Source organism: Lepidochelys kempii, chromosome 2 (assembly GCF_965140285.1).
Source record: "Lepidochelys kempii isolate rLepKem1 chromosome 2, rLepKem1.hap1, whole genome shotgun sequence".
Lineage (NCBI taxonomy): Eukaryota > Metazoa > Chordata > Testudines > Cheloniidae > Lepidochelys > Lepidochelys kempii.
The window spans coordinates 193,062,413-193,075,318 of NC_136381.1; the positions used below are offsets into that span (position 1 = coordinate 193,062,413).

At 39.7% G+C, this 12,906-nt stretch overlaps 1 protein-coding gene across 6 annotated transcripts in view; it reads left to right on the forward strand.

Moving 5' to 3' along the window:
- The window catches only part of CAPN7 (calpain 7), a 50,486-nt gene that overhangs the window by 19,711 nt on the left and 17,869 nt on the right, over nt 1-12,906 (forward strand). For all 6 annotated transcript variants that reach the window (XM_073333285.2, XM_078851741.1, XM_073333290.2 and 3 more), the window contains 7 exons: nt 717-802; nt 1,969-2,062; nt 4,204-4,350; nt 7,291-7,397; nt 8,829-8,949; nt 9,382-9,526; nt 11,538-11,637. In XM_073333285.2, the coding sequence (XP_073189386.1) occupies nt 717-802; nt 1,969-2,062; nt 4,204-4,350; nt 7,291-7,397; nt 8,829-8,949; nt 9,382-9,526; nt 11,538-11,637 (800 nt within the window). The remainder of the gene's footprint in view (nt 1-716; nt 803-1,968; nt 2,063-4,203; nt 4,351-7,290; nt 7,398-8,828; nt 8,950-9,381; nt 9,527-11,537; nt 11,638-12,906) is intronic.

A 12,906-nucleotide genomic window follows, 5' to 3' on the forward strand; every position in this document is an offset into this window, starting at 1 on the left:
CAAAGTTCTCACTTTTTAGAGTCCATTTTTATAGGAATTTCTTCCTATGCCAGTCTATGGGAATTGCTTCATCGTGCTGTTGCTGAATCAATCAGCAGATGGCACATTCCTGAGGGCTCTGTGCTGCTAGATGTTATCTTGTTCTTTGGTTCTCCCATTCTTGAGGCTGTTGGATGGATTCCAGTCTGCCCTCCGGGGGTCCTCTGGTTATTTCCACTTGACGCCTTCTTCAGCCAATGGACACTGGATTCTTAGGCTGGCACCTCCCTGATCATTCATTTATTATCCACACCAAGCATCCATCCACATACATCCTCTATCTCTATTTTAATCACAACTTTTAATACAACAAAAGGGCGGGGAGTCTCTGGGTGCTGTTTCTGTTGTTACAGAGTATTGCTTTGAGTCTCTCTCTCTGTGCGAATTGCTTTGAGAACAGACTCTGTCTTAGAATGTACTAACGCAATTAGCAGCTTGCAAGTTTCATGCACGGAGGGAGAGAAACAGTACCAAAAACCAAGAGACCTCTTAATTAGTAATACCCTGGAATTTAAACTATGGGGAATCAAACTCATTTGTGATTTTAATACAGAACTTCTTTAATATGATCCAACACCTTTGCCTCTCTTGGTTCAGAAATCCTTTTATTTGTTGGAAGCGCTTCTAATTGAACTTTTAACTGTTTAACCTTCACTAGTGTCTTTTTTTGCTCCTAGACAATAGTATCGGATTGTTCTTTTGTGGCATCACTAGCTATCAGCGCAGCATACGAGAGACGGTACAACAAAAAGTTGATTACAAGGTAAATGGCTATTCCTGTCTAAAATCTTGTCAGTTATGCAACATGTTTAAAGCCTGTCTCTTTTTAACATTGGCTATAACAGATAGAAGGCTATATTATGGATGTGATGATTTAACATAGGTTTATGTTAAGCTTGCTTATAAACATACATAAACCTGAGATATTACATTTTGTAGAAAGCCAAAATGTAGACATTTGGTTCAAAATGTTCAAGCTTACCTGCCTAAGTTAGGGACATTTTTGTTCGGGTGCCCAAATATGAATTTAGGAGCCTATTTTCAAAGGTGCAGAGCACCTGCTGTTCCTGTTGATGTCACTGGAATTTTTGCTGCTCAGCACTTCTGAAAATAAACCACCTTTTTGTACATGCTGAATATGGTTTTTGGATCTTAACTTTAGACACCCACGCTTGGAAAATTTGGCCATTTGGGAGGATTTTTTATTTCACTTTTATCTTCCTTAATCATACTTCGTTCGCTTGTTTTCACTCTTTACTATGCCAACTGCTGTACAATACATGCCACATTTTTACCTCTTACTTCAGCATTGATGTTAAGTAGAATTGAGATGTTATCAACTAAAGTCCTGATCCCATGATGAACTCCACATGGGCTTAGCAGTCTGTCACATAGAGCCCATTGTGGGATCAGGACCCAAGAGGTTTTTTTGAAATTTTGTTTTAATCAAAATTAGTTTTTTAGCAGTTTTTTTCCCAAACTACTGTCATTTGTCTTTTTATTGCCTTATCCTTTGGGCAATGGTTTCTTAAAACCTTAACTTCTTCACTCATGGTCTTTGATTTGCAATGCATACAAATATTGTATGTATTCAGAAAGATGTATAACATTGCTTGAATGGTAAAGTATACAGTTGCATGCATTTATTTTATTTGATTATCAATGAATGACTAGCTGACTGAGTGAGTGACTGCAGAAAGAATGAGGTATACAGATCTTGTTCGAAATATAAATTAAACCAAGAAAATTTAGTTAAATTTCTCATGCTGTGATTTACACAGAAATTCTAGTAACTTGAGATGGTGGCATGCATTTTTAAATTCCAAAAATAGATCAAATTGATGTAATGCTTTTTTAAACATCATACAGTATGTATACATACAACACATTGTTCACAGATATTTTATAATTTTTTTCTTTTTCTAATAGCATAATTTACCCTCAGAATAAAAAAGGAGAACCAGAGTATAATCCATGTGGAAAGTACATGGTGAAACTTCATATCAATGGTGTCCCTAGAAAGGTAATTAGCTTTAAAGAGTGTAGTATGATTATTGGATAAGGTAACTACCTTGAAAGTTCATTCTGTTTCATTGTGAAGGTGTGTTTTATTTCTCAGTAAGAATTCTAGATATACGTTTGTCGGAAAGCATATGCAATTATAACACCTTGCTATATTTCATTCTGGTTACATAATAATGTGTAATGTCGTATAGGTGCTTGACCCTCTAAAGATGCTGTGACACTCTGGGGTTCAACGCAGAGCAGTAAGGGGTTTTGCCACCCCCTGCCTTTTAACCCTGGGTGCTGCTGGTGTGTGCTTTGTAGCACAGTAGCCTTACCCTGAGTTTCACCAGCCTGGTTATTCCTTGGAGGGTGACATCAACACCCTTGCAAATCCAGGTTCTCCCCAAAAACATCTTTCTCTGTAGTGCTCAGCCCCTCTTACTGTGGCACCACAAGACATTATCACATTTGCTGCTCCTTTAAAGAGACAGTACTCAGCAGCTTATTCACTGGGGTTGACAAACTCTCCACTTCAATCAAAACACTGAGTTGGTTTGTGGTACAAGTAAAACAAGTTTATTCCTATCTCCATTTGTTTTAAATTATGCCAAGTATAAGCAATAAGGATAGAAATAGTTTCAAACAAACAAGTAAAAATACACCTCAGACTGAAACTCAACAAACTAGAATCTTTGGTTCAAAGAAGTTTTGTCTCACCACTGTTCTTCCAGCATGCCTGGCCTGTCCTTTAGCCAGGATCCAGCATATGGAGCTCAGATTACTTGGTTTCCTTGCCTCCTTAGATGAGGGATAAATTATGGGTTCAGTAAACCTTTGAAATGTATTCTTAAGTGTATCCCCAGGTAAAGTTGCTTTCCCTTGCTGAGTGTAGACGCCCTGCTTTCTGGCATAGACACTGTGCTGACTTCACCCTCTGCTTGTGATTTTTACAGTGCAAATGATCTTTCTGCAATCTCCAATACAAATGAATAGCCCATTGTCCTTGGCCACACCTGGCTTGAGGTGGCATCTCCTTTCCTTTGTCTGGAAAAAACTGCTTATCATCTTTCCCTGGCGTGCCTGGTTTAAACACATTTTAGTTATGCATTTCCAGCACCTCGGTATATGTGTTTGTAGGTTAACCATCCATCACGCAAGAATATTAAGGGTCAGTGAGTTATTAGTTTTCCAGTGATATATTACATGATACTTCTTAAATAAATATCATGCCAACTATAGTGTGTCAGCTGTGTTGAGCAGGCTAAGCCAGCTGAGTTTTACATAGCAGGGAGCCTCTTGCCAATTAGCATTGGGTGCTCCTAGGGTAACACATGCATGTAAGTATCCTTATTCACATGAATGAGTCCCATTGAAGTCACTGGGGCCACTCAGGAGAGTAAGGTTATGCACGTGCAAGTTTGTGGGGTTGGGCCATAAGTATGTGCTTCATTAATGGTCTATACCAATGACAGATTAGTGTCATGGTGAAGCTGAGATACTTTCTTTGTGAAGCAATTACAGACCCTTTTTGGAGTAAAAACTCACACACCGTTCTGCCTAATTTAAAACAAGAGATTTTAATCATTTCAAAACCACCACCATGTGGCTTCTACTTTCAAGAAAAGGCAAAACTACAAACAATCGGGAATGAAGGAACTGGAGATAACAGATGTGATGAAGTCTGAGGACCTCTTCCCTTTGGACAAATAACTAGTTATATTTCTGATTGACTGGGTGAGGGGGTTTTGTTAGACTTTTCTATACATTTAATAATAATACCTAGCTCATGTATAGACCTTTTCATCAGTAGATCTCAAAGTGCTTTTCAAAGTTGGTCAATACTAGTATCCCCATCTTACAGATAGAGAAACTGAGGCACAGAGTGAAGTGCCTTGTCCACGGTCACCCAGCCTGCTAGTGGCAGAGCTCAGACTAGGATCCAGGTCTCGCAAGTCCCAGTTCGGTGCTTTATCCACTAGGCTACACTGCTGTTATGAATTAAATTGTTGTGTTTTTAAGTCAGGGAATGATTTTTAGTTTCCTCAGTCTGAAAGCAGCTATATGAAATAGAATGAGCTTCTGAGGATTTTCATCTGTTAAGAAAAGTTTGTTTGAATTATCACTTTATGATAATTTCTGTTCGCTTCTTTTGCTCAGGTGATAATAGATGACCAGTTACCTGTAGATCACAGTGGAGAACTCCTCTGCTCTTATTCCAACAATAGAAGTGAATTGTGGGTGTCCCTGATAGAAAAAGCTTACATGAAAGTTATGGGTGGATATGATTTTCCTGGATCCAATTCTGTGAGTACAAGATTATTCTTTGCAAGAGGCAAAAATGTGCATGAGGATCATCCCATAGCACATAGCTTTCCTTTGAATGAATAGTGAAGAGATCTAAATGAATTGTTTGAGGAAAGGAATGACTTTTCTTTTTGTATGCTGCTGTCTGGGTTTATTTTTATATATCGATTTTAAGTTATTTTGATGATTTTAGTAAATATAAATTAAGTTGTTTTTAGCATCTCCCAGATCGCATACGTTAGAGACCATGGGCCCGATCTTGCAAATGCTTACACACGTACTTAACTGTACTCAGGAGGAATAGTCCCATCAAAAAGGAGGAACTGGATTTCAGTGAGACTGCTTGTGGGTACAGTTACACAGGGATAAGTCTTTTCAAAAATACGCCCCACACCTGCAAAGTACATGTGTTTATTTTGAGAAGTTTCATTAGGGCTCTTGTATGTTTCATAAAACCATAGTTTTATGCCTTACACTAATAACCCTTTTGGTCTCTAATGCCATTTGTATTATAAGTAAAGGAGACATTCTCCCTTATTAAGTTGAGAGATTGGCTAGGGGAGGAGCACATCAATCCTTTTATGGCTCTTATGCACATGGTGGGAATGGGCATATGTATAAGTTAGTATTATTCTATCAAATAATACTAACATACATAGTTATGTAACTTGGTATTCATATAGTAGTTTCTTTAGCAACCGCAACATTTATATAATGCTCAAGTTTAATCTGAGAAGCAAAACACTTGCAATGAGAACTGGACCTATTTTGCTGAGCCAACCAGACTGGTCTCTAATCACATGAAGAAATGCTTCCTAACATTTGAACTCTCACAGCATATTTCTCAGTTCATACCAAGGTTCACAGCTTGATGATGTCGTGAAAACCAGACTTCATTGCTTTTTATTTTGGTTGCTCATCTTCTTTTGATCTTTTGGGTTGGTTATCGGGGAATTTCTCGTTGAGTTTGGTCTTGTGTAGAGAGTAACAATAGTGTAGATTTTTCTAAGTTTGTTCAAGTCACTACCATGACACACAATTTCAGAGAATAGGGAAGTTGTCCATGACCAGGAACAACTTGACTTCTAGCATTTTTTCAATTAAACATAGAAACTCCGGCTCTTGACAATATGTCTCCTCCTTTGCATAATCAGAGAAGCATTTCCCAATGCCTGCACCGGATGTGTTGCTCTCCAAGGCCTATCTGTCAGTACTGTCCTTAGACAAGTTGGGAGGCATTTCTTTGCGCTTTCATAGTCCTGCTTATTTGGGAGGGAATAGGAAAAAAGACCTTTTTGTTTTAAGTATTTTTGGGGGAGTGAAGCCCTGTATTATGCTTGTAAAGTGCACTACTGCTAGTTAAATTGAAATTGCTTTTATTGTTCAGGCCTTTTCACCATGTAAAGCTAGTTGTGTCTTGGAGACTGTGACGGGTTGGGTCATAGAAACCCCTTTGGGACTGCCACCTGATGTGCTGAGACTACCTCTGAGCCCATCTTACTTGGCAGCCTGGGACATCAGAACCCTGCCTTGTCGAGCCAGACACACCAGTCTGCTCCACCACAGACTCAGGGTCTGAACCACGCTCCCCAAAGCTGCAGACTTAACTGAAAACAGCTTAAGTGCTCCTGACTCTAGCACCCAGACACCTAGCTCCCAGTGGGATCCAAACCCCAAATAAATCAGTTTTACTCTGTATAAAGCTTATACAGTGTAAACTCATAAATTGTCCACTCTCTATAATACTGAGAGAGATGCACAGCTGTTTGCTCCCCCAGGAATTAATTGCTTACTCTGGGTTAATTAATAAACAAAAGTGATTTTATTAAGTATAACAAGTAGGATTTAAGTGCTTTCAAGTAATAACAAACAAAAAGTAAGTTACCAAGCAAAATAAAACAAAAACATGCAAGTCTAAGCCTAATATATTTAAGAAACTGAATACAGGTAAATCTCACCCTCAGAGATGTTCCAATAAGCTTGTTTGACAGACTAGACTCCTTTCCAATCTGGGCCTAATCCTTTCCCCTGGTACAGTCCTTGTTCCAGCTCAGGTGGCAGGTAGGGGATTTCTCATGACTGCAGCACCCTTTATTCTGTTCCACCCACTTTTATAGCTTTGGCACAAGGTGGGAATCTTTTGTCTCTCTGGGTCCCCACCCCTCCTTCTGAATGTAAAAGCACCAGGTTTAAGATGGATTCCAGTACCAGCTGAGGTGGTCACATGTCCGGTGAGACCCCAAACCTTCATTCTTCCCGGCCTTACTCATAGGAAGGCTTGCAAGTAAACAGAGCCATCTATAGTCAATTGTCCTGGTTAATGGGAGCCATCAAGATTCAAAACCACCATTAATGGCCCACACTTTGCATAATTACAATAGGACCTTAGTTATATTTTATATTTGTAGTTTCAGATACAAGAATGATACCTTTATACAAATAGGATGACCCAGTAGATTGTAAGCTTTGTGATGATACCTTACAAGAGACCTTTTGCATGAGTATATTCCAGTTACATTATATTCACAATCATTAGCATATTTTCATAAAAGCATATAGAGTGCAATGTCACAGAGACAAGCTAGAGTAAAAGCTAAACTATTGAGTCTTGCCACAAAGTGCACCTTTGACAGAGGCTTGTTTTGGGAGCTCACTCTGAGAGTGCTGGGCATTTGAAACCATGAGCTTGAAACACTAATAATTGTACTTTAAAAAGATACCAGTGAACAGTTCTGGATTATCAAGCCACTTGTTCGAGAGAATCATTTTTTATGCTTAAGCACAGCCTCGTCTAATGAAAAATTGCTCTCATAAGTGTTATGAGGCTGGTGCAAAATAACTCTGTGTGTACAATATACACTAATTTTATATAAGGCATTTTAAAATACACTTAAAGGTAGCTTAATGTGTCTCTTATGACCAAATATGCTTGCATTTCAGAACATTGATCTCCATGCACTGACTGGCTGGATACCAGAGAGGATTGCTATGCACTCAGACAATCAGGCTTTCAATAAGGACAGTTCTTTCAGAATGCTCTATCAGAGGTAGACGTTTATTCTTCCTTGGTGACAGAAGATGCTTTCAGTGAAACAGATGTGTTAATGATATGAAAGTGACTAAAAATGTGATGGTCTTTGTCACTGGCTCTCAACACAAGCATTGTAGTCCTACCACATATGATCCTCGTAGCCCCTCTCTGTGCTCTCCTTTGAAATCAGCTAGAGGAATAGAGTTATTAATGGCTTTGACATCAGAGGCTAATGGAGAAACAAGGGGGCTCTGTTAATAGATGGAGAACGGGATCCCCATCTCTAGCAGAACTATAACTTTAAAAAAAGAATAGTCCCTCTTCCCTGCCAATGGTGTGGTGGGAGGGAGGAGGCAGATCTGGAGAAATGGGGAGTGGAGGTTAGAATCTTCTCATAGGCTAGATTCAGGAGGAAGCAGGAGCCAGAGAAAGGAGGATGGATTTCCCAGCTATGCAGCATGAAGCTGACTTCAAAGTGGAAACAGGTGTGGTGAGGTTGCTCTAACGGTGCCACCAGAGTCCTTACTAACTGTGCCCAAGCAATAGATCTCCTGTGGAGGAGCACAGAGGTGCTCTGTACCTGTCAGGACCATGATACTAACCCGGGACTTAGTGTATCAATCCTACTGTTGTGATAAGTGTGGCCTAGTTATGTTTTCCAGCTGCAGGCGTTGTTCCTTTTTCCCCCTCCCCAAATTGAGAAAATTTAGCCAACCACTTTCTCCTCATTGTCAAGAAATGCAGAGCACCAACATGATGGGAAAGGATCTCAGCTTGGCCAAAGCATTAAAACAAGCAAACACTGTACACCTGACACAAAACCTCACATTTTCTTCAGTAGATTTGTGACCTCCCGGTACGTTGACAGTCACTCTTACGATCTGTTTCTCTGTATTTAAGCATGGGGGGCTAAATTCTCAGACACTACAGACCTATACTGACATTAAACCAGCATTTGTGCACACAAACTGATGTAGGAATATGGAAGCATGTACTTTTCACCCTCTGGTTCTTAGAAAATTTGCCCCCAAGATCATAAGTGCAGAGATGTATGAATTTCAGTTTGATGTATATAGCAATTGACTAGCATCAAAGGATCGTACAATGTGTTGGGTAGAAGATTTATTTCACTGAGTATCTTTAATAAGTGACATTGTCAGTGTAAGACTGAATCTGACACGTTGTTTTTATGACAACAGTAATTTTCCTACTAGAGCCTGATCTTAAATATTGAAAAGTAACGATTATACCTTCTTTTATTGAGCTTGTACAAATAATTTGTCTCCTTCAGAAAAGATTACTTACACTCCAGGTTTGCAAAGTTGGGTCTTAACAATACAACAATTTGGAAGAAGAGAGTTTAGTGTTCGATAAATATAATATTGTTACACTGGTCATTTTACATGTGCTAATAACCTAAACTAAGCTTCCTTAATTTCCCCCTCAGATTTCACAAAGGCGATGTCCTTATCACAACAGCAACCGGAGTGATGTCTGAAGAGGAAGGAGAGAAATGGGGTTTAGTTCCAACCCATGCATATGCTGTTTTGGATATTAGAGAATATAAGGTATCCAGTAAAACAAGAAGCTTTGTACTGGGTGCTTTTTACTTACCTGTCATCAATTGTAATAGATGGTGGATTTAAACATGACTGTCCAGTGACAGTGGAGTTTTGCTCAAAGAAGGGGCTTGAAATCTTTATCTTGCTCAAGAGCTTTATCAAGTTATTCCAAAAAACTTAATAACACTGTATTTTCTTAAGTGTTTAGTTTGTGTACCTAGTAGGTAAGATGCATCCGATGAAGTGAGCTGTAGCTCATGAAAGCTCATGCTCAAATAAATTGGTTAGTCTCTAAGGTGCCACAAGTACTCCTTTTCTTTTTGCGAATACAGACTAACACGGCTGTTACTCTGAAACTAGTAGGTAAGATTAACAATATGTTCACTCTTATCTTGACAAGATAACCAGATGATTTTTTTTAATTTACTGTTTCTCTAGGGGCTTCGATTCCTCCAGTTGAAAAATCCCTGGAGTCACTTACGCTGGAAAGGAAGATACAGTGAAAATGATGTGAAAAATTGGACCCCAGGCCTACAAAAATACTTAAACTTTGATCCAAGAACAGCTCAAAAAATAGACAATGGTAAAATGAATTAAAAGGATGGTGTCAAGTCAAAAAGAATCATACTTCTCTTTGACTGGGTTTTTTTTTTTTGTTTACTTTTGTTACAAGTAACATTTGAAGATACTATCACTAGAAGATTAGGAAAAAAGATCTTATGTCAATTTGAGTAATTGAGAGCAAGTATGTGGAGGGGGGTCAGTTTCCTTGTTTTTGTGGGTCATTCACACAGCAATAGGGGGAGGACAGTAAACAAGACTAAAGTAACAAAAAAATGGCAAAGGCAGGGAAGAAGTACCTGATATTACTTTAAACTTATGTTTCAAAATTGACTAGATTTCAAGTAGAGTGGGTCATTTCATATATTTTAAATTTAAGAGGTTATTTCTTAGTATTCGCTTCTATTTTCCTTTTTTTAATCATGTGGTTTTTGCCATCCTTAATACTTCAGAACACATACTGAGAAACCTCATAATACTGTTTACTAGAACATGAGTGGACTCTTCAGTACTTAATTAGCTGTTTTCCTTGCATTCAGAAATACACGTTCATATGCTCCTTGTAAGGAATGTTTTATTTCCTTACACCGAAGAGATCCATGATGTCTGTACTGGAGACTTCAAAATTTTCTCCCTGTGCTACACTTTAATGTACACGAGTCTTTAGTTGCATGCACTTGTTGACTGGATGACTATAAGTGGCTGAGATATTTCTTTGAGCCCAAGAGGATTACTACATAATTATGTAGAGAGATTGGTTGAGCAATACCAGGCCTGTCTTGTTGCTCCATCATCCCACAGGAAGAACTAATGTACTGTATCAGGGAAATCAGCATGGGCTTCCCATGTGGCAAGGCAAAATGCTGCCACTCGATCAGCCAGTTTCCAAATGCTACAATAGCTGCTCCACTTTGGAAATACAATGTAGTTTTTTTTTTTCCTTTATGCTAACAGTTGTCTCTTGTCTCCCCACTGTAATTAATTAACCTTTTTTTAATCTGGTGTCATATTGTTTACAAAATGATGAACACAGAGGCACTGAGATTCCATGTTGATGAGTGTGGTGTAAATAGCTAGGTGGAAAAACGTTATTTATTAGCAGAAAGTAATTCCGTCCTGACTCTGGCTTCACTTGACAGTACTTGGATTTAAATCCCTTGGTTCTGAAGTACATTTGTAAAGATGTTACTTTTTATGATTGGATTGGTATCTGACTAGTCTTGGTATCAAAATGTACAGTTCCAATGGCTGGATGTTCTTTGTACTGTAAGTCTGAAATACATCTGTATTAGCCGCTTGTGTTACAGTGCTGTGATCATATGGAGAGTTCAAGGAGCAGGATTTTAGTAGTAGTAGCTTTGGCTGTGGTTGCAGTTGGGTACGCTGGGGAGAGGATAATTATTGCAAGTGACTATTGTAAAGATAAAGCAAATTCCAGTGTGCTAGAGCGCACCCAAATGAATGTTAAGTGGAATGCTAGGGAAAGATCTCAAACAATGCCATGCGTACTTTCCTTTCAGAGTAAGAGCTTGTTCTGCTGGACAAGTGATGTCCCCTCTCTGATGGACTTTCAGTTAAATAGGTAGAAAACAGTGAGCTAGATGGCCTAAACTGGAGGTTACCTATTAATTGTATCTAATTTTTCAGAATCCTAAGAAAGTAGGGGGCAGCACAGAAGTGATTAACATTGCCACTCTTAGGAGGGCACAAGGATTACAGCTTTTGCTCATCACTTAAAAATACAAAATATTTTTTCTGCTGAGGAAAAGCAAAGGCAGCCTAACCGATCAGCAGAGACAGTGACCAGATGGTGACTCAGAGGTCAACTTCAGTCTCTCTTGGTTTACCAAACTGGCCTGTTTTGGAGGTTGTTTTTAGATAGGGAAGGTGAACAGCATGGACATTTGTATTCAGGTTTACGAGAATGAATTTTATACAAACCTTGGAGCTTGTGTTTAATTAGGGTCCTGCAATATGCGTAGAGCACAGATATATTTTACAAGCAAACAATGAAAAATGTGTTTCCTTTATAGGGATTTTCTGGATTGCCTGGGAGGATCTTTGCCAGTATTATGATGTTATTTATTTGAGCTGGAACCCAAGTCTTTTTAAAGAATCAACATGTATTCACAGGTTGGTCCAACAGAAAAGATTGAAATGTTAAGATCTACAACATAGTCAAATATATGTATATATTTTAGTAAATATTAATTTGAAGTTTAAAACAACAATATTGATGTGGCATTTTCCTTCTCTCCATTCTCCTCATCAGTGTGCAATTTATGAGCATTGGCTGGAGACCAGTCTCTTCATTCAGAGCCTGACATCCCACTTTAAAAACCATGGTCCAGATTCTGTTCTTCATTGCACTCACATAAATGCAGTGTAACTCCACTGACCTCAGTACCAACTGCTGAGCGGTTGGACTTGCTGTAGCCTTCTGCATCTTCCATCCACGTTTTCCCTGAATACAGTAACCCCTCACTTAATGTCATCCCAGTTAATGTTGTTTTGTTGTTACGTTGCTGATCAATTAGAGAACATGCTCGTTTAAAGTTGTGCAATGCTCCATTATAACATTTCAGAGTAACAGCCGTGTTAGTCTGTATTCGCAAAAAGAAAAGGAGTACTTGTGGCACCTTAGAGACTAACCAATTTATTTGAGCATGAGCTTTCGTGAGCTACAGCTCACTTCAGAAATGAGCTGTAGCTCACAAAAGCTCATGCTCAAATAAATTGGTTAGTCTCTAAGGTGCCACAAGTATTCATTATAACGTTGTGTGGCAGCCGCCTGCTTTGTCCACGGCTTGCAAAAATAGCAGCCCGTTGCAGCTAGCTGGTGGGGGCTTGGAACCAGGGTGGACCGGCAGCCCCCCTATCAGTTCCCCTAAGTTCTCTGTGCAGCAGCTGCCCATCAGGCTATCAATTGCCGGCAGTTCAGCTGTCCCTCCCCCACACTGCCATGGCCTGCGCCTGTCCTCTGCCTTGGAGCTGCTCCTGGGAGCCTCCTGCTTGCTGTGCAGGGGGCGGAAAGAGGGGTGCTAATGTCAGGGTGTCCCCCTCCCCCTGACCCCATCTCCGCAGAGTGTGGGGGGGGCGGGCGGGCGGCAAAACATGACAGGGCTCAGGATGGAGGGAGCTTGCTGGCAGCAGCTGCTTTTTCAACTTGCTAATCTACTTAAAAAGGCAGTGTACTTAGAGTGGCATCAGCATCCTTAAAGGGAAAACACACGTCTGTCTGTCTGTCCACACTCACACACACTCTCTCTTTTCTTCCCCCCCCCCCCCCCCATGCTGTCTCCCCTCCCTCCATTCATGCTGCCTTGTGGAGTGTGAGGCCAAATTAACAACAATGTGTTAATCCTTGAGGGCTCAGCCGAGTGCTAGTTCATCATTTAACAG